The sequence below is a fragment of the Amia ocellicauda genome, chromosome 4 (assembly GCF_036373705.1).
Source record: "Amia ocellicauda isolate fAmiCal2 chromosome 4, fAmiCal2.hap1, whole genome shotgun sequence".
NCBI classification, from domain to species: Eukaryota; Metazoa; Chordata; class Actinopteri; order Amiiformes; family Amiidae; genus Amia; species Amia ocellicauda.
The window spans coordinates 38,557,812-38,584,398 of NC_089853.1; the positions used below are offsets into that span (position 1 = coordinate 38,557,812).

The 26,587-nt window shown below is 42.3% G+C and overlaps 1 protein-coding gene across 4 annotated transcripts in view; it reads right to left on the minus strand.

The window, feature by feature from the left end:
- The window catches only part of ptprt (protein tyrosine phosphatase receptor type T), a 196,900-nt gene that overhangs the window by 48,063 nt on the left and 122,250 nt on the right, over positions 1-26,587 (minus strand). For all 4 annotated transcript variants that reach the window (XM_066702093.1, XM_066702091.1, XM_066702092.1 and 1 more), the window contains exons 12-14: positions 24,794-25,067; positions 16,830-16,866; positions 8,122-8,257 (exon numbers count right to left, since the gene is read on the minus strand). In XM_066702093.1, coding sequence (XP_066558190.1) covers positions 8,122-8,257; positions 16,830-16,866; positions 24,794-25,067 — 447 coding nt within the window. The remainder of the gene's footprint in view (positions 1-8,121; positions 8,258-16,829; positions 16,867-24,793; positions 25,068-26,587) is intronic.

Here is a 26,587-nt window from a genome sequence, read left to right on the forward strand (position 1 = left end):
AATTGCATCAACACCACTCCTCCCGGCTTTCATATGAGAGAAAACATCCCTTCCCAATCACTTTTTATAGACTGAGGAGCAAGAAGTGAGAACTACCCACAGCCAGCTGCTGGCAGAAGAACCTGGTTCCTCCAGCTGTGCCTGGTGGTCTCAGGGTCTGAACCTAATCACCTTGTTCTCAGAGAGAAAAACAAAAACCCTGCAAATCAAGGTTTTGAAATGTACCATAAAACTGAAAATAGTAACCCTGGCACAAGGCTGACACAAGGCTGACCACGGAGTGTTTAAAAACAATTCCCAACTTTTAGAGAATTGAGTGATTGAGTGTGCTTAGGGATGCTGGACAGCAAGCCGCCCTGTGACAGATGTGGGACGAGACAGCAGGATGAGTTCTGCTCCTGTTTAATCTGCAACATTTGTTCTGAAAGGGAGACTGAAACTCCTTAACAGAGAGGAGAAACCGCATCAGTGCATAGAGACTTGGTCCACTTGCTCAGTCTGGCTCAGAGTACAGGTGACCCATCTCAACCCAGTCTAAGTGGACAAAGCTGCCCATAACTTCAAATGCAACTGATGTTCACTAGTGCTGACCTGCCAGGCTCCCCTGAGCTCCACACCCCCTGACAGAGGTCACCACAGGGACTTCACCAGGGCATTGACTGGCACCCTACTGCCTGCCCCCCTACAGCCCCTCTCCCTAACTGGACAGTGTTCAATACCCGACTTCCTGCCTCCACGGCAGCAGAAACGGAGCCCATTCTTAATCTGATGATCAGTAAAGGTGCTCAGAGAACTCCCAGAACAGTAATGATGAATTGCACTTTACTCCACTGAACTTATACTGATTAATTAAAGCATGTTTTTTTACTGTTTTTATTTAATAACACTATTTTATAACAGTTCAGCATAGAAGAAGCTTAATCAGCTAAAGCTTCTGGGGTAAGATAAGATAAGTAAGTATCGTCAATATGGCAAACGGCACAGATTTTTTTTTTTCTCTCGAGTTTAACAGAGATGCTGACATTATTTCCTAAGGCATTAATAAAGCAGAGTGCTGCAGAGAGAACATGGGTACAAAGGTATTTAAAGCTCTGCCAACTACAGTAGCTATAGGAAACCACAATTATACTATTAATGTGCAGAAATTCCCACCGTACAGTCACTCAATTCCACCGTCAAAATAAATACTTTGTGTGTGTATGTGTTTGATGGTATGGAAACATAATTCCGTGGTGTGATAAATGCACAGTTTAATAAAAAATGAATATATAATATAATACAATATAATGTAACATTATACACAAACTATTTCACTTTGCGGTGTGAGATGACTGAATTGAGCTCCAGCAACAGGGAGAGGAAACTCTCTGAAAGGTTAATGGAATGTAATTATTCATGATCCAGCTTTTATCATCTCGTTTATACAGCTTTAAATTTATCATGGCTTTTTATTAATAGCAATAGTTGTGGTGAATGTGAACCTAATGTATGTTTAGCAGCCCGTTGAAAAGACTTGAGGCGGATAAATGACATTTAAGCTTCTTATTAGCTGATGAAGCTACACTGAGTGAACATATACCTAATTCCCCCCGAGACTTTATTAAAGCCACGCTCCACACTGCCCCTCCCACAGGTAGAGGCAGAGACGCACACAACACCTATGGCAAAGCAAAGCATGCACGGATGCAGACAGACGACTGCACGCACTCACATGCACAGATATAGATGCACATGGATATGTAACACTTATGCACCACTGATGAGAAAAGAGCCTAAACTAAACTGTCTTTTATTTACATTTTGTTGTATTTCTATTTTATGTCGCACCTGTAAATATAACTTACATATGTTGTAATGCAAGATTCAAAAATCTTTTTTTTTTATCGAAACTTGCAGCCATTCATATTATTTGGTATGGCTGTACATTGTATCTATATAGTTTTATTATAACATCTACATAATTGTGCAGAATTTAGAACATAATTATATTCTAAAATTAACTAAAATTAAATGGTTTTCAGTTCAATTAAATTCAATATGAGCACTGAAGGCTGTCTTAAAAAAAAAAACCTGAAACAAAAACACTCTCACAACAGTTTTGTCAGAAACATTCTTTAAATGTATACATTACGTTTTTAAGGCTAATTTGATTTCATTTTGATTTAAACTAAATACGAGAATATAATTACTCAGTTATTGATTGTGTGAAGAGCTGTCTTCTGTACTGCTATACCCCCCTTCCCTTTATCGCCCATTCATTCATCACTCCTGAGAACAGACTGACTCATGCCTCCACTGGGAGTGCAGGCAGCAATTAATAGATTCAAATTTTGTATTGTTAAGGCTTTAATGTTTTGAGCATCTGAATCAAGAAGATTCATTGGCCAGTTCATTGAGCTAAATTTGCAGCCTCATATTGCCAGTGGCCCCTTGGCAGATCCCACCGTCTGAGAGCCCGACTGCACGAGCATTACAACCAGACTAACTTTCAATGGAAGTCTAATGCCATGTTATTGTTGACGGTTTACCCTGAGAAATAACATTAAGCACAGACTCACACACTAACTATCCGTCTATTAGCAGATCTATTGCCAGCTTGGATTATTAATAGCTGCATTGTCACTGCTCTTAGTAGCTTATTGATCCAGGCTCCCACTCCTTACATTTCTTGAAAGAGTGAAAGAGAAAACTTTGTCACACAGAGAAGCTGGCGAGTGTGGTATCAAATCTCAGTTACTGGTATTCTACTACTGCAAAGAACCCATTCCACATTAGTTGAGGAATACGTCTGTCGGATAAGGGCTGTGTGACGTGCTGTCTGAGATGTGCTGCCTCACAAATCGCAGTGGTGAAAATCTCAGCCAGACGGTGCCACTGTGGTGCAGTGTGATCGGTTTCCAAAACCAAAATATTAAAGATCACTACTTACCGCTCACACAGTCTCCCCATTTGTTTACAAATCCTGGGTCGCTGTTGCAATGCTCTCGTGTCCTGGAGCACGACGGTGAATGTTTTATAAACAAAATGTGTCTGACTACCCTTCCTGTAGCGGTCAGTGTGATGGTCAGCCAGGCCCCACATGTGGCTTTGGAAGCAGACAGATCTGTATACCCACAAACCACTGATTCAAGATTGTGCCTCACAACGACACACTCTTACTACAGTGACACACAAAGCTACGGAGCAACGGAGGCTTCCAGTAATGCCATTCAATTGATACTGATATCATTTTTGGCCTCTTGGTTGCCTGTAAGACCCAGGAGGCTTGGTAACGCGCTCCTGCATGCTATGCCTCTCAGCCCTGTGGATGAGGAGGAGAAAGCAGAGCTCACCACGAGGCATGCAGGCTCTCGGGTACCTGCACACATTTCACTGGCAAAACGTTTAATGAATTTAAATGAGTGTGCCACTTGAGAGGGGTCGTGCCATTTTTAGTAGAATATAATGATTAATTTGACACCAAATGTAAAGCAGTATTTTAAGCCTTACTCTTGGCTAATGAGAGCTGGTAAAGTGTACAAAGAGAGGCCTTGAGTGCGTTCATTATTGCGCTGGGGGCTTATGTAAATGTGCCGCATTCAAAGGTGTACTTACTCTACAGTGCATGACATTCAGATTCTGAATTAAACACGTTTAATATGTTAATTTTGATGGCTTGCGTTTCTCCACAGCTAGTCAAACATGCCCCACCTATATCACTGCAGATATCAAAACTATCATTCAACTATTAAATGCGTAAAAGGGAGTCAAAGTCATAAAGTGGCGACACTGTATTGTGGCCACCGTTACATTTTTCTCGATTCCCGGTGACAGACATTCTCGCCTTGATCTATTCATTAGTAATATTAAATAAGGTGCTTATCCATCAGATAGAAAAAAGACATTCTGTGAACTTCATCTTGTTGGAAATGGGACCTTAATTGTAGTTCTCAAGGATAGTTCAGCAAAATAACGGATCTAGCATAACGATGTATAACTGGACGTTAACCTGAACACAAACATCCTGATGTATGTGTTGTACTACCTCACAGTGTACTGTCAGCACAGAAAGATAAAAGACAGGGCATAAGACTATTTTAAGAGAGGAGATGGCACAATGTTTATTGTGATAATGTTGACACTTACAGATTAAAAACAATACTTTATCAAGATAAATTTTAATTTTAAAATAGTACAAATATATGGCTTTGGAAAAACAAAAAAACTACCCACAAATACATTAATTAATATATATTTAAATCTCATGCTCAAAACAGTTAAAATAATTTAGAAAATCAATAAATGGATCAATAAATAAACAAACAAACAAACAAATAATAGATAAGGTGCTGACCCTGTGTGTTTGCTGGAATGGATAAGCTTGAATGACTCATACAATGCATGTCCACTCTGAGCTACAGCCCGGAAAACTGCCAACAATGGAGTGAGGGTTCCTGAGGGCTCTGTCAGGCAGTGCCCTACGCGGTTTCCATGTCCAGTCTAACCTGAACAAAAGGAAGCCGAGATCTGAAAACCTGAAAACTCTCCGTCTCCTGTCGCAGTCTGGACTGACTTACAGCCCATTCCTACGCATCTCACACTGTACCAGTACACACCAGTACACCAAATGACTCGTCACCTTTCCAGTTTAGTTTCCCCTTTCTATCAGGCCTGTTCAGCATTTAGCAAGTTCCAGCTATAGCAGAAAAAAACATGGTTGGCAGCTACTACAGCACACACACACAGACTCAGACTCACAAGCACACACACTGACACTTCTCTAAAGAAGGGCAAGTCAGTGCAGTGGCAGCACAATCGTCACTGTATCGCCCTGCACTTCTGTACCTACACACCCACTTTATAACCAGAGGAATGTTCTACACCTTTATGCACTACGCCCACCCCAACGCCATGCAGTCTTTAGCCTGACCCAACAGTCTGTCTGCCTGTCTGCCTCTGTGCATTGGGGCAAACGGAGCAGAGCAGTGTGTGTGGATCGGGGGGACCCAGTGACCTAATCTGTTACCGCATCTCAAATGGAAGCCTTATCTGCTCAGTAGGGAAAAATGAAAAGATCCATCACTGTGCTTTCCCCACACTTGCACACACAGAAACTGATTAACAACCGCAGCAGTTTAATAAATAATGGAGGAGGCATCGTGCAGTTTTAGTTCATGCAATAAAAGTCTCCCAGGATACTGGATGCTTGGGTGCATATCCTTTTTTAATTTTTTATTATATGTTTGTCTGATTGTTTTGTATAGATAAAATGAAATAAAATGACGATGGCGGAACAATGTAATGAGTTTGTTTAGATTAATTTGACTGTATTCCTAAATGGTTGCAAGGCAGTGACTACGCAGCATATTCAATCCCATGGGGACTTGGCAGGTTTCTCTGTCACCTGGAGCCCAGTGGACAAGCAGCTCAGAGTGGGCAGGTACAGAGTGGAGGGCCACAACAGAATGCCCTACTCCTCCAAAACTCCAGAAGGCATGTCCTAATGCCCTAACAGACTTTGGGGCCTTGTATCACCTTGACCAGAACTCCTTAAGAGGAAGTATCAACTCTTTTTTATTCTTTTTACATTAAATTGTCAAGCTGAAGAGGATGTGTGTTAATGTGAGGTGGGGAGGGGTTATCTTCTTAAGCTACAAATGGCTCCAATTATATTGACATATCCAGTAGCTAAAGAAAATAAGCCGTGAGGGGTTCAGGAGATAAGGAAATTGGTCTGAGAAACAAGATTCCAGATCAAGAATGCTTAAAACGAGGGAGAATCCGTCTGATAGGAACGGAATTAAGCATAGATTGTAATTGGGCTTGATGTTCAAAGGGTCAAGATGTCTTCTTTGCCCTTGCCAGCGCGTTTCCATAGTCCTCAAGTGGCTGAGATGGGGCAGACTCTCAATAGCTGCGATCAGCATGGCTACTGTTAAGGAAAAACTACTAGAAGATACATGAATGTTGTCCATAAAACTGGTAATAAATCATGCATAGCCACGGTGAAGTTCTTATAACATAGTTACGCATGTCCTATTAACAGCTGGTGATGGAACCATATCTGCACTATTGAAATGTTAGACAGCAATGAATGTGATACTTAAAGGCAAGCTGTGTCCTGCGTATATACCTATGAACATTGAAGCCCCACGGGACAGAGCAGGGAGGTAAGAAGGTGGACTGAAACCGGAACAGAGGAACCAAGATTGAGAGGTAATATAGAGCAGTCTGAGCCTGCGGGTGTCTCACTGCCCTCAGTCTGCCCTGCAGCCCTGGAGCCACAGGCCGCACTCAGCCATGTTGCCTCAGTCTCGTCAGATCAGTATAATATAATGGGACAGGCCAGCCGTGTTTTAAGCGCCTTCTTCCAGTTTCAGACAGGACTCCGAAGGCAATATCACAAATTCACTCTTAAACAGAGCTTCAGGGTTTTTTTTTACATTTTTTTTTAATCTCCAGAACATCTCAAGAACACATAAAACACCTTGATAAAAAATGCAAAAGGCAGTTTACTCACTTCCTACAAGTTGCTTCCACGAATAATTTATTATATTTGAAAGTCATGAAATAGTTCTAATATATTTAACATCAGCTGCGTGTCCATGCCTGCGTCTCCTGCATGAAATATGGATGACCGGCCCGGCTTCTGTACAAGGCATTTTTAGGGCACTTAACTGAGTGCTGCCCCCCACCCGCCAGTCGGCCTCCCACCCTCCCTCTGCCTGTCAATGATCTGCACTATTGATGAGAACACTGGTTTCCAGTTGTGTCATTTACATACAGAACTCTCTGCACCACTAACACCCACCTCCCCTCATTCAGAATCAAGCTCTAATTCCCAAACGTTCTACTTTAATTAATACATCAGTTACGGCACAGAATAGACGGCTCTATAGATCACTGGCTAACCATTAATCCAGCTTCTCCGCAGCTAATTCTCTTGGGGGAGTTCTGAAGTTGCCTGGGCCTCCGCCAGTACAGATAAAAGCCTAAATCAAGGCAGCTTTCCGTTTTATAGAATGTCATATTTAGGGCTAGGGTTGGTGTTTTATGTTGTTGCATAATGTTATTATTTATTTAGTATTTATGTATGTATTTATTTATTTACGTCCGAGCATCATGATAATAAGCAAGACTAGTAAGGATAGGAGGTTTGATGGATGGAGCGAATATTAGAAAGAGGTTGGCACAATTGACATCCTGTGGTTTTGAGGTAAGAGGTGCTGCTGTAAACACCTTTGCTGTGAGATATAGCTCATTAGGCAAGGATGTGTTTTGTTATGTATTTTAGCATGTTTTCTGGACTGAGTCTGGCACCCAAAAGATGGTATTTATGGTACGTCTGCTTAGGGTTTTGTATGCTCATACCCCCATATTAACTCCCAAAGATGTGCTCTGAAGAAAATGTCTAAGACTTCTTCTTTGGAAGTTGGTCTAGAAATCTCTCCAAAGATTTGTTTTATTTTGTTTTAAATGTTTCTATTGACACCACAACCCACACTAGGCCATGCCCAGTGTAGAAGCTGCTGATTTGTAGTGTTTAAAGTGTGTCACCTGGGCTGCCTCTCTCAAATTAACCATCTCAGATCACAGTGTATGTTACCCAGCATCTGCATTTCTGCCTCGCCACAGATACCTAAATCTTGTTCCAAAAGTGCGGGAGCACCGGAGTACATGCTTAATGCCTGACAACAATGTAGATCCATGTCATGATTTTGTGTGTTTATTTACATGGCAATTACATGAATAAAACAGTGTAATTAGACCACATGTAACAGGTAATGTGTTGCCTTGTTTTTTAGTTTATTTTATTCATCATAATGATGCAAAGAAAAATCGTAAAATAAAGCAATAAATAAAATAAAATTTGGTGATCCTTCTCTGCAGAATGGCACGTATGTAATTAGGGGGATTCCAGAGAACAGAGACGAGTAGAGGAGACAGAGATGCAATGGGATTAAGCCAGTGTGCATGTTACAAGAGACAGGAAAGCTGTGGATGCCCAGAGTGCCCCCCACCCTGCGCCCCAGATATTACAATGGCTAAGGTTTTGGCACCGATACATTCAGTCACATGATGATGGGTGCTTGCGCTGGCAGAGCATTGGGAAAAAATAGCAGCTTCTCATCCGCTCTTTACCTTCGTTTGACCGTGAGAACCACGCCCAGCAGGATAATGACAAACATGAGGATCCCAGCGATGACGCCCGCCATCTTGACCGTGCTGTCCACCTGCTTCTCCGGCTCCACCGCGTTGGAGTTCTGCGTCGATGCGCCTGGAACATCAACACAGACATCAGGGAGGAGGGAAGACCAGCACGGGCCACAGATGCCGCTCTGCCGGCTGCCATGGTGCAACACTGCACCAAGGTCAACAGATCGAAAGAAAGGAACGTGTACCAAACAAACATTGACAATAAAAGAGGATAGAAAACAAACAGAATGCAGAGGTGTCAAAGAAGCATGCGTGTTGAAGTCGTTTCATTCCACAATGACCTCCAGTCTCCACCTCCACTACTGAAAATCCATCCATCACTCTGGGACCACAAGAAAAACATGAGCAAAACAGCGGCACAACACGAAGGAACAAAGATCACCTCGGTGCTCTTTTGGAAATGCTCGCAGCAGTGCCATAATCATAATTATAATAATAATAATCATAATAATAATATTAATCATAATATTAATAATCATAATTATTATAATGATTATGATCATTATTATTATTATTATTATTATTATTATTATTATAATACCACCATGTCCTTGGGAATTGCCAAGCAAGCATTCAGTGCCTCGTACAAAGAGCATCACAGGTGACACAGTAAAGACCACAGAGAGACTGTACACATGGGGGTGACCAGTTGCAATGTCCATGCAGTGACGTCTAGCTTTCTTGCAAATAAATACATTAAAAAACACATACATATAGGAAAAAAAGCTTCCATGTTGATGAATATGTTCTATGTTGATAATCGAATTTGAGGGAGATGAACTGAAAGGTCTTTTCTATAATGGACCGGGTGCTGGGTGGTCCAATGGGTGAGCTTTTGCTCTTATGGTTATCTTTTACAATTAGGCTCATTGAAAACACCTTGAAACAAACATAAATTCATATAAAAAATGAACATACAAAGACAAAATAAAATAAAATAACAGATAAATAAAGCGATTAAGAAAATAAACACAATGAAGGAGAATGAGCAGATGAGTGAAAACCTGTGTGGTGCTCTGTGCCTCTGAACAGTGACTACAAACTCTCCAGACGGCAATGGTGTCTTGTATATATGCCATGTTTGAATGTAAGGTGCCGACCAGCACGGGACCAGCACGGGACCAGCGTGCGAGAGCAACGCGCCAGTGCAAACAAGCTGCGATTTAAAGATTTGCGCAACATGCCATACTATATATACACAACACAACCCCCGCCATATACGGTGCGTGAGAAACTGAGTTAACTGCACTGCGTAGATACATTTTTATAGTGATGCCGTTGTCCTTGTAATACTCTGCATACAAACAAGGTTGCATGCTAGTGACTGCAAAACCTTTGATATAGGCAGCTGCTAAATAAATGAATAAACATTACAATGATATCACTATTATTATTATGATTATTATTATTTCATTCAAGATGTGTGTCTGAAATCTTGAAAGCACTAACACTGGGTCACCAAACAGCTCTGTCAGCGACCCCAGAGCCACGGCAACAGGGACGGCAGTGAGAAGGGGGAGAAATCGAATTCGGTCACATCTGGACACTGTGGCGGGGCAGAGAATTTCTGAAACTGCCAGCAAAGAACCCCCTGCACAATACAATATTCAAAGTCTGCAATATTTTTCCATCCATAGATAATAAATCGTGCCCTCACAGGAGATGGGCAGGCATCCTCTGCAAGTGGGAGCTGTGGGAAGACGTGCTTTGTGCTTTTCCATTGGCAGGGCCAATGTAGTTTAAGGAAAAAGTATGACCTTCTGTGGCCTAGCAAGGTGTGAAAAAATAATGTGTAGCGGTGACAAATAAATTAGTAATTGCTTTGATAGTGTAGGTATTAAAGGCAAACTTCTAATGAATCGCAACTTAAGTGAACGCAGCGCAGTACCTTGGCAAGTCATTATGCCCGTCTAATGTGTCAACTCTGTCGTGTGGGCGTTCGGTTCATTTAAACTTCAGGCAGATTTTTTCACTTAGTAGCACTCAGCCAAGGGAAATAACCTTTTTTCACTTTCAGCTTTAGAAGTTAAAGGCCTTCAGATTTCCTCAGCGATGCTCCAAAATTGTCTTGAAACTATAACAAGATAATTTGTCTTTAAATCACAAAGGTGAGACATTTCAAAATTATGCAGCTTCCCACTCTCGCAAACTCCCACTTAGGCTGTCTGTAGGAGCCACAGTATTTATAGTTTCACTGCCCAGCTAATAACTCTTCAGAATAGCATTTGTGCTCAGACAAGGTTTTGTAGAGGCTTTATACCAGTTTTCTTTTTTTCTTTTTTTAGTTTTTCAAGTCCTTGAGTTCAGCTGATAGAAAAGTGTGGATTCAAGAAATGCTGATAACAAAGAGAAGTCCTGTGAAGATGTCTGCAGAGACTGCTTGCACAGAGTCCTCCAGGTCTATTATAAACTACGGGAAGAAAAGACCACTGTGTTAAGGTCCCTCATACTGGGACTGGTTCCTTGGAAAAGTTTCTCTGCAGAGCGACTCACATAATGGCGGGAAATGATCCTCAAATAACGTTTAACAGCTGGGTACCTTGTTGTGCAGGAACACACTGTGCATCACAAAGAGGACAGAAACCTGTCGGCTCACAACACAAGCAGCCACAGTGTCAAATATGGATCCGGTGGCTTCTCTTCAACTCCAGAAACCACTGGCACAGGCAGTGTCTTCCCTTTCTCCTCCTCCACAGGACGATAATCCAGGAAAAAACACTGCTAAGCAAACTACCACTCAGTGCTTCACGAAAAAGACTCCACTCTCTCAATGTCTTTTCCCCTTTACTGTTGTTTATTCTGTTTATTTGTCAGAGAACAGAGGCTGCCAAGAGTATACCGTATACCGTACCATGTTTTTCTTTAAATATATTTATTTTATGTATTTTTTTATTCAGAAGTAGTATCACTGAATTTCTGTAATTCTGTGTAGGTGACTCCTGCTGACCTCTCCACGTCTCTCCCATGTCCTGCTTATTGCTTTGCAACCTGACTCTATATCCCCGTACCAGACAACAGCTGATTGGGTTCAACAGTTCACAGTGTAACAAAAGATGCCTGTCTGTGTTTTACAGTGTGTTCCAGAACACCATTCTGAATAGCTGTCTACCGGGTCGTCCAGCGCCACCGCAACCCCCCTCTCCACACACACACACACACACACACAGCTCTGTGCTTTCAGAACTGATGCGGGGGCGAATAATGCTGATGGGTACATAGTCTACCGCAAGGTATTTTAAACCTGTGACCTCATTACGGTTGGGACTGTGAATAGCGCAGGACCAGCGTCTGCACAATTTCTACTCTGTTCCTCATATGACCAGTTACAGTACAGTGTCTGGGCTCTTGATTAAGGGACGGAACTTAACTTCCACCACCAGACTAGGAAAAGTACCAACACGGTCAGAGGAAGATGAATCCTTTCTGGCTGCTGTGTTCCACTGGCACTGGCGTCCCTACCAGCTAGGGGGCAGCCCGGGGGCCTGTGGCTTCAGGATGAGGTCTGATATGACTATCTATCTGTCCTGTGTGTCTTAAAGTTCTATTTTATACCCTGTGTTATATGCTATGGTCAACCTGCCTGAAAAGGATGCTGCTAATGACTGGGCCGCTAACAACAATAAAATGTATACAACTAATCACCCACATCCCCCTCTCACACACACACACAGACACTTACATATTCACACATTCACATTCATTCACACACACACACACACACACACTTCCTCATCAAACTTGAGTACAGAACCCACTGGGAGCTCCCTGCCAAGCCCAGCAAGGTTTTACCATCCCAAAGCACTGCAGCTGGTTCAGCTAAAACCACAATAATAACAATAACATGCTGATTATTAATTGAAAACACTTACAGGGATTCTTTCACATCCTATCCTAACATGTTGAATTTAAATTTCTTATTCATATATTTCTCTTTTTGTTTTAGGTTTTATTTTGCAGGAAACGACAAACAGTCAGAGTAATTCCCGTCTTAACGGCGAAGAACAACGCATATGCAGCCGAGCCTTTTAAAGACTGGAGTCATTCTGTGCATTATCCACAATCCCTGATCCAATCAAAGTCCTAAAGATCTTAATCTTCCTGTGATTAAACGCTCACTATACATTTCCTTGGCGCTATTCAGCCGCGGACCTCTTTAATATCATGGCTTGTTTGCCATAAAGAACCAAAAAAAAAAAAAAAAAAATCCTTTTATTTTTGGTTGGGGAAAAATGAAGTATCAAAACGGAATTATGCCTAAAGCCCCGGATATTAAAACCTAATCCCTTGCACTATATGGGATGAATTCATTTAGCAGTCAGCACCATTAATTGCTAGCATTTATGTCCATTTCCTGCATAGAATTTAAATGGAAAATGCATGTCAAATTTTATTAAGAAGGCATCTCTGAGGATGATCACGGGGCTAAACTGTAAGACAAACAGGACCTGTACTGCTGTCCACGTCTACCACAGCAAGTGCCAGCCAGCCATGTATCGAGGGTGCATTATAGGGCATTATTTGGCAGCCCACCAGGACTGAGTGGGGATTAGTGCATTGTTCCCAAGTATCTACATTATAACAAGATTAGTATCTTAGCCCTGAAAGCATGGGTCAGATGGCCGAAGATTAGTGTTACTTATCCAAGTATAAACAATGCAAAATGGTAATACAGAAACAGCCTGGGCCATATAGCGGAGTGTGGAGCCCAGACACACACAGACAACAACAACGGCACTGACCAGCAAGGCCCATCACATAACAACAACAACAACAATCATAATGATAACAATACAAATCATAATAATAATAATAATAAGTTGAATTGAGAATTGTTGTATGAAAACCAAAAGGGTTTAGTCAAACTTTAATTTGAATTAGACTATTAAATATTAACACATATATAGAAATAATAATAATAATCATCATAATCATAATATGAATGTACTTCTACTAATGATAACAATGTTGCAAATTCACTGTCATTTTAAATAGCAATTAATTGCTCCTTGCTTCTCATAAATGCCTGTGTTGTGTTTTTGTCTGCCTTGAGAGCAGCAATCCATATTCTACAAACACGGTTCAATTTCCATTCAATAAAACAGCGTCACACTCTAAGCACTGGAATTAGAGAATGGAGTTTGTGTTGCACAGCTGTCAGTTTGAAGTTGAACAATAACCAATCGATCCCTCCATTCAATATGCATGAATTACTTAGCAATACAACCCAGTGCAATCGTTTCAACACAGTGTGGCTGAAGCACTGCACTGGATTAGGCTGGAGGGAAACAAAGATCAGTTCTGCAAAATAATAAAAGAAAAAATGACCACTGAAAACGCCAGTTAGGAATTGAACACCTCCCTCAATATTTATACTGAGAAAGAAAGTTCTGCCCATTCTCTCTCTCTCTCTCTCTCTCTCTCTCTCTCTGTGTCTCTGTCTCTCTCTCTCTCTCAGAAACACACACACACCTCCCTCTCCCTCTTTTCCAAATAACCAAACTTCATGTCCCTTTCTCAATCAGGGCCACAGAAAGCCTAGACGATGCTTTATTGAAATCCATTTCAGATTTCAGTCAGGACAATTTAACATCTTGTAACAGTGCATTTGGGCAGACAGGAAAGCAATGAACTGAGCAAGGTCAACCTTTGCATAAAACAGAATTTTAAGCGGTGCTGTAGACACCTGCAGAGACATTGTGGCTGCTCTTGTGTTCATATGCACGGTCTCTCACAGCTCTATAGAACCCAGATTGACGGTCGTGGTCTCCCCCTCGAAAAACTGTCACAATAAATCTGTTCATTGATGCCCACGGTGTGTTTTCTCCCAGTAAAATGTAATCCATAACACAACACAGAGCAAGCAGGACTACTGACAACAACACGTGACCATGTTAAATGCGATATATACATATATATTTTTGTTCGGAATCCTCCAAACTGCACTTTAGGAAACATGCAAGAAGCAAACTGTCGATGAAAGTTATCGTCGAGCCTCGACTCAGCTTGCTCGGGGTCGGAGAATCAACACGGCACTTAAAACATTTAACAGTCCCGAGGGGCCAGCTTTGGAGAGCAGACCACAACTTCACAGTGAAACTGGACACACACAGACAGACACACGCATGGCGTGCACAGAAAGAGAAGTCACTCAGACAAGGACTCTGGCCTCAGAGCTGCAATTGCGTGCCGGGCCTGTGTGGGGTGTCATTCCCGAGCTGAATTTGAGTTCACCAGTGACAGACACAGCGAGCAGCACACTGTCACAGCGAGTAATGCATGGCAGGGGTGAGGATGTAAATGAAGCAGATTCAAGTTTTTCCTTTGGGGGGTAGCGGGTGGGGGTTACATCACTCTGTGTTCCATCACTCCAGTGTTTTGCTCAGCTCTTATTAAAGATCTCCTCCAGGAGCACCATGCTCCCATTTCTAAAGGAAACAGTTTGATAATTTATTGATACAGTACATAAGTTCTCCTTTCTTTTCCTTTTCAGGGGTGGTAAGACTGCGCATCATAAAACCAGAGCATGAAAGCATGAAACCATCTCCTTTCATCTCTTCAAACTGACAGGACATGCTTGGCCGCAAATTAAAAACATTTGTAAAGCCACTTCCTTCGCCTCCTTTGGCTATTTTACTAGAAGAACAAAGTTTGACTTTTGAGAGTAGCACACAATGCCGATTGTTACAGCAGTTTCTCTCTTCGAGATTGTAATAAAAGACTGAGCAAAACCGCACCAATATAAAGAGACATGAGGGAAGAAAATAATAATAATAATAATAATAATAATAATAATAATAATAATAATAATAATAACAACAATAATAATAATAGATGTAAAGGGCACCAGGGTTTTCTCAATAGAATAATTTAAAGCAAACTACAATTTTTGTGAATCAGACATGCAGCTAGATGCATTAAAATGTCAACAGAAAAAACAAAAACGAAACCAAGGAGCAACAGAATAAAGAAATCTGACTATGGAGACGATAATCACCTTCACTGGGGATGACAAGAATGTACGGCGTGGTTATTTGTCCCCTACCTATTACCACTAAGAACAAGGTTTAAAGTTCCAGGTCAGCATGCATGAGAGAAAGAAACAAAGAAAAAAGTCTAAAAACAAAATACGCCTTCAGAGTTAAGTCTTTCAGGTCTCCCCCTGAATTGCACAAATTAATACAGCAGTTAAAAAAAGAGAAAACAAATAAAAGATAAATAAAGAAAAAGATTTAGATAATGAATATTGGCTGAAAACATCAAATAAAAGAACTTAAAATAATGAAAACAAATAAAATAAAATAAGCTTCTTGATGTTTTACCAGGTGAAAATCGTACAAAATGGATGCTGCCAGTGCAAATTATCAAAATGTTTTCCAATTGCACTTTCGTCTGACCTTATAAGCTCAACTTTGAGCTTTATTTTAAATGTAAAGACTGTCAGTGTGAAGGATAAATCTGGAATATATGCGCTGATTCAAATCTCTGCTGTGATTCTAACTAAGAATAAATAAAATGGAACAAAACAAACAATAAAATGAATAAAAATGTTTTAACTTTGTGGCATGGTGGCTACAGGCTTTTCAAAACTGTCACACACGGGCTAGAGCAAAGGCTTACAGTAAAGTTAGCACTGTGACTTTGGCTTCATTAAAGGGAAGGCACATTTTCCTACAGGCCTGCTTTTAATTATTTTTAATATTTATTGTACAAGGACTGCCACAAAGTTTAAAGCTTGTCTTCCTCGTTGCTGACAAGCCGCCACACCACAGACTCCTCTCACACAGAGCAATGCTCAACTGAACAAAAATCAAAATCAAAATGAAAAAAGGCAGGCAGGAAAAATGGCTGAGAGCAAGAGAAAGAAAAGGACAAAAATAAAATAAATTGAAATAAACAAATAAATCTGCTCACATCGATTCATATATATTCCTAATAGATAAGCAAAACAAATAAAAAATAATGGGATGATGCTGCGACTCCGGGTCGCTTCATGAAAAGTAGCAGTGTTGTAACTAACATCCATTACATTAATGGAGTTTTTCCTATTTCTCTGCTGACACTCAAGTGTTCTCATGTAAATGATCTTTCAGGGATAAGGAAAAAAAGAAGAAGCAGAAGAAAGAAAATAGCTATTGCACAGATTCGTTATCTAAAGTCTGGATATCATGCATGTAAAACAGCAATAAAATTGTAGACTTTGAGGTCACTAATAGCGAAATGGGAAAGGGACTTCGAAGTTGCTTTTTAAGAGTCTCTGCTTTTACTGCCGTGGTCTATTTCACAATGCAAACGCTGCGTTTTCTGAATTTATTACAACCGCATTATAGGATTAACTCTGTCCCTGACTCCCCCCCAACTCCCTCAAAAAGAAGACAAAAAAAACAGCAACGGCTCCTGTCTCCTGTCAGTTTATTACCAGGCTGTGAAGAGGGCCGGATTTATCCGCCGTGTGCATCAATAAACGGCACAGCAGTGACTTTTTGCTAAGCCAGAGACCATTTCGGTAAGAATGACCCGGTAACCCCCATAAAAGGGACTCCAACACTTTAATCTGTTAATTCAGTCATTTGTCGTTTTTTGCCCTTTAAATTATTGTGGCAACGCATGCAGAAATGTCACAGAAAATGTCATACCTTTAGCAGCCAGTCGGACACAGTTGATTTTGACTTCCTGAAATGACAAGAAACAGAAGACGTCATTTTGTGGAGCCTTTAAGGAGCTTTTTTTAATCCATTACTACAAGAGTACATTTCATGATGACAATGAAGATTGTAGTAACTAAAAACAACAACAATAATCATCATTTTACATGTACTTTAAATCATATCAGAATAAATGTATGTTATACGCAAAACGCAGCTGCAAGAAAGAGGGGGGGGTGTCTTGTGAGAGAGGGGCCACTGGTTTATAAGGAAGAGAACAATCTAGCTTGTCAGAAGGTACCTGGAAAAAAATATTTCATAAAAAGTACAAATCAGGAGAAGATCTAAACCACGCAAATCCCGAGACCAGCGTCCAGCACAGTCAGGGACAGCTCTGAGGAAAGCAGAGCAATGGGTCTGTAATAACAGACCAGTCCTGAAGTGCAGGGCAGTTCGGTCCAGCTTTAGATGCCATTCGAGCACCGCAGCAAATGGGAGAATGAGAAATTGCATTTCAAACATAAATAAATAAAACAATTCTCATATCCTCCTTGGCAACTTTTAGGCTAATAGCTTTTTGACAGGCTGCAATTACTGCCACGCTATCTAAGAGGTGTTTGTCTCGCCGCCCGGTGGCGGTGTGCTGTCAGGCAGATGAAAACAGCTGGCAGGTCTTGGGAGGCCCTCTGTTTATCACTTCATATACGGCTGACTATTTTATTTTGTTTTATTTTTTTAAATACTCATGATTGGGGGGGGAGGGGTATTAAAGCACCACTGCACTGCTTCATATTACTAGTCCTAGCCAGAACATTCAACAGTACCCAGTAGCAAGACCCAAATCAGTGGGAATTCAGATGTCATCCCAGTGGAAGTACCTCTAGTCTCAGCAGACTTCTGTATCACAATGCAAAAGGCTCCTCTGAGCACAGACACAGCTGACACTGAGAATACTACAGTTATCTTGGATTACATGTCCAGCAGATGCCGAGAGCTCACCTGTTTGATAATTTAAACATGCGTACAGAACCCCTGTCCAACCCACTCCGCAATCAAGCTGAGAGTATTCCTGTGTCTTATATTTGAACAGGCTGTGCACACTTAGGCATTCGTCCCGTCTCTACAACACACAATAAACATTAGCAACAGATATTAGGCTCTGGAGTGAAGCTCTCAGATCGATTAGTTTCATTTCAGTGACATCCTTATCGGGCTTCAGGATGCTACATAATTCATTTAAATGAACCTGGATATTGATTTTTCCTTTTTTTTTCTCTGCGATGCTGAAATCCCGTTATCCTGGGACTTACTCCACACAAGGAGCATTCCTGGAGTACTTACAAGTAGTTACAACAGTTGTTATGCTACCTAATAATGTGCTTATTCCATCCTGGATGGTAGAAGGACCTGTTTACTGGGTCTGGAGGGTGAGGAGAAGACTCAGAACTGCTGAAGAGAAGGGCAGCATTCTGGGAGATAAAATAAAAATAAAAATGCATAGAAAAAATAAACAGTGGTTGGGCATCTCCTGGCCCACGATATAGTGGCAGCCCTGTCTGTAAAATATCAGCTGCCGAGTCTAAAGGGCATCAATTTGTAAACCCTTTCAAAGCTGCAAATATTTTGGGTGATGCAAAATCCTCCAACAAACAGTAAACAAGAAGAATTAAAACAAAAGTGACAACTTCAATCTGTACTTTCCCTGGTGCGTTACTGCGCTCCCTGTGATAATATGCGACAGCCACCACAGGACTCCGTGGACTGAGTTATCAGTGTCAGCTCAGGCTGCGGCTGCCCTTCACCGCTGGCTCCGCACAAGAAAGCAACTCCCACACCTTTGTCTGCTTGACAGGCAGGAGCTACAGTCGGTTTTTAAATCAGCAGCTCAGTGGTGTAAGATCCTCAAGAAGCTACATTGTGGAAAAGGTGTGAAAGGCTTTATGGAAGTGAATGGTCTGCACCCTTCTGTGATTGCTAGGATGACCAGTCACAGCGTTAAAACCCTACACAGGATCGTGAAGCAAAGAACATCTGATTCCTGCACATTTATTTAGGAAATGCTCACACTTAAACAACAAAAACAACACAAGACATATAAAAAACAAACACTCAGGTGTAGCTCTTTCGGAAATCTATGTGGTTTGAGTTCAGACCAGGGGCCGGGGGTCTGGCCAGTAAATCAGACCAGAGTTGTGTAGATTGACCACAGGTAGGCCTCGAGGTGGCAGGTCTTTACTGCCAGAGTTGAATTCCTCAGAGTCACAACTCACCGCGCTGTCTCGCTTCAGTCTCCGCCGCTTAGCGCAACAAGAACTGACTGAGCACGGCCGGGGAGAGAGCGGCGTAATACCGAGCCAGTCTGCATGAGTTAGCTCATCCTGATGGTCTGTCAGCTAAGACAGGCTTAGAGGACTGCAGATAACAGGACTACATCACTTTCGAAAAGTGACAGCTGAGGTTTGACTTCTGGCCCTACAGTCTAATAAAGCATTGACAGACTGTCAAGCAGGGTTTTTTTAGGCAGATTTCAGGATGGCTCCCAGAAACGCAGCTTCACTGTTAAATGGGAGCCGTCATATGTCATATTTTACACGTGTGACAGATGCAGATGATCATTCCCCCCAGGTTTGTATACAGCTAATTGCTTATATGATATTAAATGTGTTGAACAATTAGTATCAAAAGCAAAACAGCATCATCTGTCTGCACAATTCTTGTTTACTGGCGTAAGGGCAAAAAAACAATGACATTTGGGTGAAAGTTTACGCATAGTAAATAGTAGCATATTAGACAGATTTCTATAACGATATAGAAGCATTATAAGATCCTCTCCTTGAGGACAGACAGATGGACAGATAAAGTTCTCCCCTGCAGGCTACTCAATGACCTGTGCGATCACTGTATGTCCCGCAGAGCCACACTGAGGAAGGTGAACACTACAGTGTCCTCGCCAGGGTAGAGAGAAGAAGAAAACTTGCATCTCTGTATCTTAACCTTTCGAGCGTCACAAAGATTCAGCCGAAAACCAGAGCCTCATGGGAGGTTTAGCTATTATGTTGCGGTGAAGGTTTGTTTTCACAGGACCCCATCCCTCTCCCTCTCCTCACTGACACAGTGTCCAGTGTGCCTCCTGTTGTGATTACACAGACCTGCTGCAGTGCCCTATACTCACACTGGACGCTTCCTCTGAAATGAAACTGAGATTTCAGCACCGTTTAATAAACAGAGACATAGAAAGGCATTTCCCCAGAAAGCAATAAAGGCGAGAAATAAAAAGGAGGGAAAAAATAACAGAGCAAGCAGAAAAGTGGAAGGGGTGGGGGGGGGGCTGGCAAGGGAAAGCGGCAGAAGAGCTGTGACTGACAGGTGAGAACTCTGCTCTCCCTAGCTGCATCCTGTTTAATACATTTTAGAAAGCAGTGAGAGCTCTATTGTTTCATGACGCATTTCATAAGCAATCCTAGGCCCTCTATAAACAAGACAAATGTGGCCTGTTATTAAAAGCTGTTTGCATTGTTTTTCAAAGATGCATAATTGTTACAACCTAAGATCACTATGTGTTGCATGTTGTTCTTTGTTCTCCATCCTTAATGGCTTCTGTGAATCAATCCTTGACTAAAACAGTCTAGATTACCCTGAGCCTCACAGTAACCTAAGACCATGAGGAAACATCAAAGGCTACCAGTGTCCCAGTCCTCCCGAAGCGCAAGCGAGTAGCTGCTAGCTCATGCTAACTGAAGCCAAGGGCACCATATGCCACCACAGCTCAAGCAACAGAAAGCAGACTTGACAGGGAAAGCATGTTTTGTTTTTCATGGCGATATTTACTTATTTGCTTATTTTAATCTAGGGAGACAGTTCTTCACTTCTGGATTTTCTGAGTTTCCTTTGCGCTTTCAACAAACTAAGACATCTCCACGCTGCTTGCTGTGGTGGTGGCAGCTCTGTCTCCGGGGCTGCTGGGAAATGCTGAGGGGAGAACCAAGAACCTCCTCTATGGCGCTGCCGTCCCCTCTGCGGCTGGCACATGTCAACACGCGTTCACCGCATAGTGGCATTCGCACCAAACCCCGTCCAGTAAGAGCTGTAATTGTGTAAATCCTGTCAGCTTTAGAATATAGGGTGATTTTGAATCTCTCCGTTTCATTCTTTAAAAATCTCAGAGCCAAAGCCCCCCCCTCCCCCCGCACATGCCTCCCCACCTACCAACCCCCTCCCTCCTGTACCGTACCTTTGCTTTCTCACACTATGCTGCTAATTTAGTTTTACTAAGGAGAAGCTGCAATTTGCAAAGCACTGTACACTAGGATGCTAATTAACGGTTGTCAGGAACCAGTAACTGTAAAGTTAATGAACATAATTCTAATTTATGGCACTCAAGCTTTCAAAACTAAGGCAATAAATAATAGCTGCCTTGCAAACTACCAGATGCAAGTCATTTATGAGAGTTACTGCACATCTCGCAGCTCAAAGGAGAAGCATGAGCGGAATATCAAGGTCTCTATCATAAAGAGGCTACATCTGGCTCCAGCACTGGAGGACACAAAAGGTTTGCTAACATCTCGCTGAGCGGAAAGATTGGTCTCAGTGCCGACATCAGAAAACACTGAATAAAGCTTCCCTTCTCAATTATTACACAAACGGGAGCGAAGCAGCAGCAGCCTCTCTCTCAGTCGGCAGAGAGAGCCTGGGAGAAAATAAAAGACAGTATGAAAATAATGGAAGAAATAAAGATGTATTTATATGAGAAGCCATTATATTATCGGAAAGAAAGAAAGAAAAGAAGGATGCACATATGGCAGTAATTTCAGAGATGCAAATCCACATCTGCAGCACAACTGATCTGTCTACTAGAAAGACTGCAGCTCCAGCCGGGATGAACGCTGCTCTGACAGGGTCACCAGATAGGGCTTTGACACCCAGACAGCAGCTGGAGGCATTCCAGACACTTCCTTATGTCTTAAGACCAGCAGACCACGTGGCATGGGGCCCTGATGTGTCTGTGTTTTTGCAGCCCACCACACCGGCTCTGTGTGCTCTTTCAGGAGTACCCGGACCTCCCTCTGTTTGGCAGCCGCCGGTCATTAGCACAGGTATAGTGTAGGACCATGGAACAGTAACACGGCAGGAGCACAATTGGCCAAAGGCAGCCCACACATACCTAGGGCTGCTGTGCTTCATCAGAGCCTATACAGTAATATCAGATTTCATTTGTGCTCCGACTCTTTTTAATTAGGCTGTATCCACTGCCCACCGCCCTCCTGCATCTCCCCCTGTACCCTAACCCTCTGCAGTCCACAGCAATTTGTTAAAGGATATTTTCCAGCTTTGAAGGTGATTATATTGAGATTGTAGTCTCTGTTGCAGCTGTGCTATAAATAACATGGAAAGTGCTAAAGAGGTGCAACAGTAAATGAGCAGATTTCATTTCACCTCCACTAACTGCATCTGGCAGGGAGCCAGAACAGCACCACTGCTAACGATAAGAGCTGGTTTGTTTTAGATTTGAAGCGGACCCTGGACACAAAGGTAAAGCACTCTTGTTTAATGGTTTTAAATTGGGTTGCAGAAGTACAATGCTTTGGATTTGCAGGACCCTGGCTGCACAGAAGCACAACCTTATAAAAGTTTACCGCAGTATGCAATTGTCAAACCACAGTAAAGTGCAGGAAAGCAAAGCATGATCATGGTAGCGCATTGGTGAGATCTAATAAACCATGATGCGGACCGTAGAAAACCCTGGTAAAGCAAAGACCACGCAAGGTCTAAAATTGGCAAATTACCACACAGAACTGTGGTAAACTTGCAAAAAGGTAAACCCCAGTCAATGGGACAGCAGAATCTGCCCGCATATGCAGAATTATTAAACCTCGGTGAAAAGAGAAACGGCTCGTCTGGTGCACAAGTAACCTGAACTTCAGCTGATTGTGCCCCGCACTGTGGCTCTGTGCATGGCAGCTAGAGCATTCGTTATAACAGTCCCTGAACAACTTCAAGGTGACATCTTGAAAGCACTGCATGTTCCCAGCAATTAATTTCCATTTTAGCTTGTGACAGTTTTTTAACTGAACAGGACTTCAAGAACAAGTTCAAGTAGTGCCACTTAAAAGAGAGTCTGAGAGGCACTGGAGGAGAGTGACTGTTCCGCAAGGCTTCTGGGAAGGCTCGGGTCTGTGCAACAGAAACCGTGCTTTATGCACACTGGCTTGTCACGGGGACGGCATGAGGCTTACTGTTGTTATTCCACTCCAGGAGTAAAACTCGAATGATTCGAATCCTGAAATGGAAATCTGATAATATATATGAGGAGCTGAGGAGTTACATTTAATAGACAGATAGTGTGCAGACTGGGACCTTCCCCACATCTCTGATATTCCAGAACCTCTCCTCCCACCTGTGTCTAAGACATTGCCAGAGTGACATCACAGCCATGGAAAAGGCCGGCTCCCCAGGGGCAGGGCAGTGTGGGCAGGGCCAGGTTGTGTCTGATGGCCAGACAACAGTAATGAACCGCACAACAGCACAACATCACTGAACAGAGATCCCACAGGTTGGCTGGTATTTCATTAAAGAGGCCCAAGCAGCATGGCCACTGAAACGTCTTCTCTGTGCTTTTGTTTGAGGGTCATTGCAACACATTTTAACGATCGAATAAGCCCTCTTTCTATAGAATAAAACTGTTTTGTTTTGTCTTCATTTCTTCCTTTTCTTGTGTCGGGGGGTAGGTTCTTTTTCACAGCACAGCTTATAACTTGCGTCTGTGTGAGCCATTTCGATTTTGATTTATAGGCTAGGGCTGAGTCCTAGGCTGAGGCTGCCAGGAGCCACAATTATGTTGTGTGTCTCACGGAGGATCTCCTCTTTTCCTCTGGGTTTTATTTCGTGCTGCTGAATAGCTGCTGAGCAACCTGCACGGATGCAGATAAACTCTTGTCATGACGTGTTGTCACCGGAGCCCTTCCTGCTGGATCCTGTGAAATTAATTACTAGATAGTTCAGTCAGGTCTCATTGTGAAAACTCATGGGTGCCTGGCATGATTGACAGTGCCGAGAGAATTTCCGCATCCAGCTGGTGCCAGGAGTTCTGGCACAGAAATAAACACACAGTGCACATGTTGCAGAAAACATAAAAAACAAATGATGCATTCTCTCCCTCTCCCTCACTGTTGTAGTTCTTGATCCCTCCAGGCAATTTTCTCGTCTTTTGTGCTATAACTTGGGTGGCATAGTGTGTTTATAAAGGCTGTTTGTTTTTACATGATACGCATGCTATCTGATTGGCGCAGTAAGGGGATTAAAGGCTGGTTGCGATTCTGCAGCTACGCGGAAGAAGGAACCCATGTACAAGCCAAGGAACCCTGCTGTGCATTTTAACACTCCAGTTAGAATTGCTCATTATGAAGGTTCACAGGAACAAATCACAGGATAAAAATGTGTATATATATATATATATATATATATATATATATATATATATATATATATATATATATATATAAAAAGAGTAGAGTGGGAAAATGCCGTAGGACCCAGAGAGACGCACCACTGAGAGCAGGAAGGAGAGTAAAAAGACCGTATGGGGAGTACAAGCAACAGGCACCGCCACACATCAGAAACAAATTCGGCCAACTAGGACAGGATGTTGTAAAACATATTTAGAAATCCATAAAAATAAAAAATAAACCTCCTCAGGCAACACATTACATGTGCTAACTTCCAAAACAGAACTGAGTGGCCTGGGGCAGCAGTACAGCTCTGAAACACAACTGCAGCCACGGCGCATCGGGTTCACCAGCAGTGCTTTGGACTTTTTACATTCTCATATTGTTTTTGGTTTTCTGGGGCGGGGTCAGGGGTCACCACCTGGATAATAAGCTCACTGATGTGCCGCCCAAATGGACTGTCAAGGGGAGAGGAAGAGGGCAGAGAAAGACCCAAGAAAGAGGCGGACTCACCCCGTTGGCTTTGCTCAGCGCCTGGAAGTAAATGCTGTAGCTCTTGGCGGGCGAGAGGGGGGCGTTCCAGTAGCCATTATAGGTCTTGTTGTCGCCCACGGTGAACGGCTGCGTCACTGACAGGCTGAGGGGGGGCAGCTCGGCCGCGAAGTAGTGCGGGGAGTCGACGATGGAGGCGTTCTTGAAGCTGACGGGCACCGCGAAACACTCCACCACATCGGCTGCCCGCCTGGCCTTCTGCTTCCGCTCCTCCTTCACCACCAGCTGGTAGGCGCTGAGGACAAAGACCACAGACAGATGCTTATTGACTTTATTATTTATTATTATTATTACAGTGCCAAGTCGTTGATAGAAAGCAAGAGAGAGTATCATCGTAGATATTATAATTTGTATATTTCTTATGTTTTTTTTAAATTCCAGGACATTATAATTTGTGCTACCTTTACGATTCCTGCCGAATTAAAATGTCCCCCCCAAACTGCCCTCCTAATTGTGTCTCGCTGTTCAGCCCAATGAGTCAGTACAGATGATTAAAGAGAACATTTTTTCTTTTTTAAACACCTGAAAAAAGATGAATTTTGTGCCAGTAGGCTCAATACCAAAGTAATTTGCTTTTCAACTTCTGTCCCCTTATCCCTTTTATCAACGGTAGTGGTTCATCTCAGGTCTCGGTGCTTTGATGTATTGTTGTGGAGACAGATGAATCCCTGACCATGGTGAAATGTATCTCTCTTAATTACAAACACAAACATCACTAACGGTTCATCCAACTTTGATCTCTAATCCAGTCCAAATGCGTCTGTGTGTTGTCTGTTTGTTTGTTTGTTTGTTTTTGTTTTTTTTTGTTGTTTTTTTTTACCACTTTCTAAATACTCCACAATCACAGCAAGGATCTTCACAGCAATGACTTAAGTCCTGCCCTGTGCCGAATAAACACTTCTGACTCATGCCAGTAGAGGGAAATCTACCACTAATTAGCAGTTAAAAAGCAGCTGGAAGCAGTCTCAGGATTTCTGGCTTCGTGCTTGCGATTTTGGCCTTGAGGAACAGAAAGGTAGAGGGAAAACCCTTTATTCTAGTAGGCAGGCAGCATGAGTTAATTAGGACCCAAGCCATCTTCCAAGGTTTACATATTGTGCTTATTGTCAGTAATTAAGTCCATCTATGCCAAGTACATACTTCACTGTACATACAAGAAAATTGGGCTCAATTACGGCCATCCAACTTGTCAAGAGCTTTTTGGTAATTTTGACACAATGCTGACACAACTCTTCACAAAGGATGAAAAAGAAAATCTCATAAGGAGATGGGATTCAAACAAAGGAGTTCTTGCTTTCCCCCTCCTCAGGCTTTTAAGAAAACTATTTGTATTTAAGGTAGGCTAAATGCTAATGTTCGCTGTCCTAAAAGGACTTGCATTTTCCAGCAATTACACAGGACAGTTTAAGGTAAGATGAAAGGCTTCTTATAAAGCCCGGTCTCCATTATGGCATGCTGCTGCGACTGGGGCGGAAAAACATTTATTTTTACCATATTGTGACGCTGCCACCTTGAGCACTAACTGGCTGACCTGTCAGAACAGCCCCAGGTTATTTAACATTCATGCCAGAATTCCAAGGCAGATTAAAAGTGTCAATGTATGTGCGTGTGAGAGAGAGAAAGAGTATGTGTGTGTGTGTGTGTGTGTTTTTGTGGCTGGGGGTTGTGATTATGCAGTTTCTTATTCATTTATTGGCCCCAAATTATTTTCCTTTTACAAAGAAACAGAATTTGGAAAACAGGTTTTCGATCTGC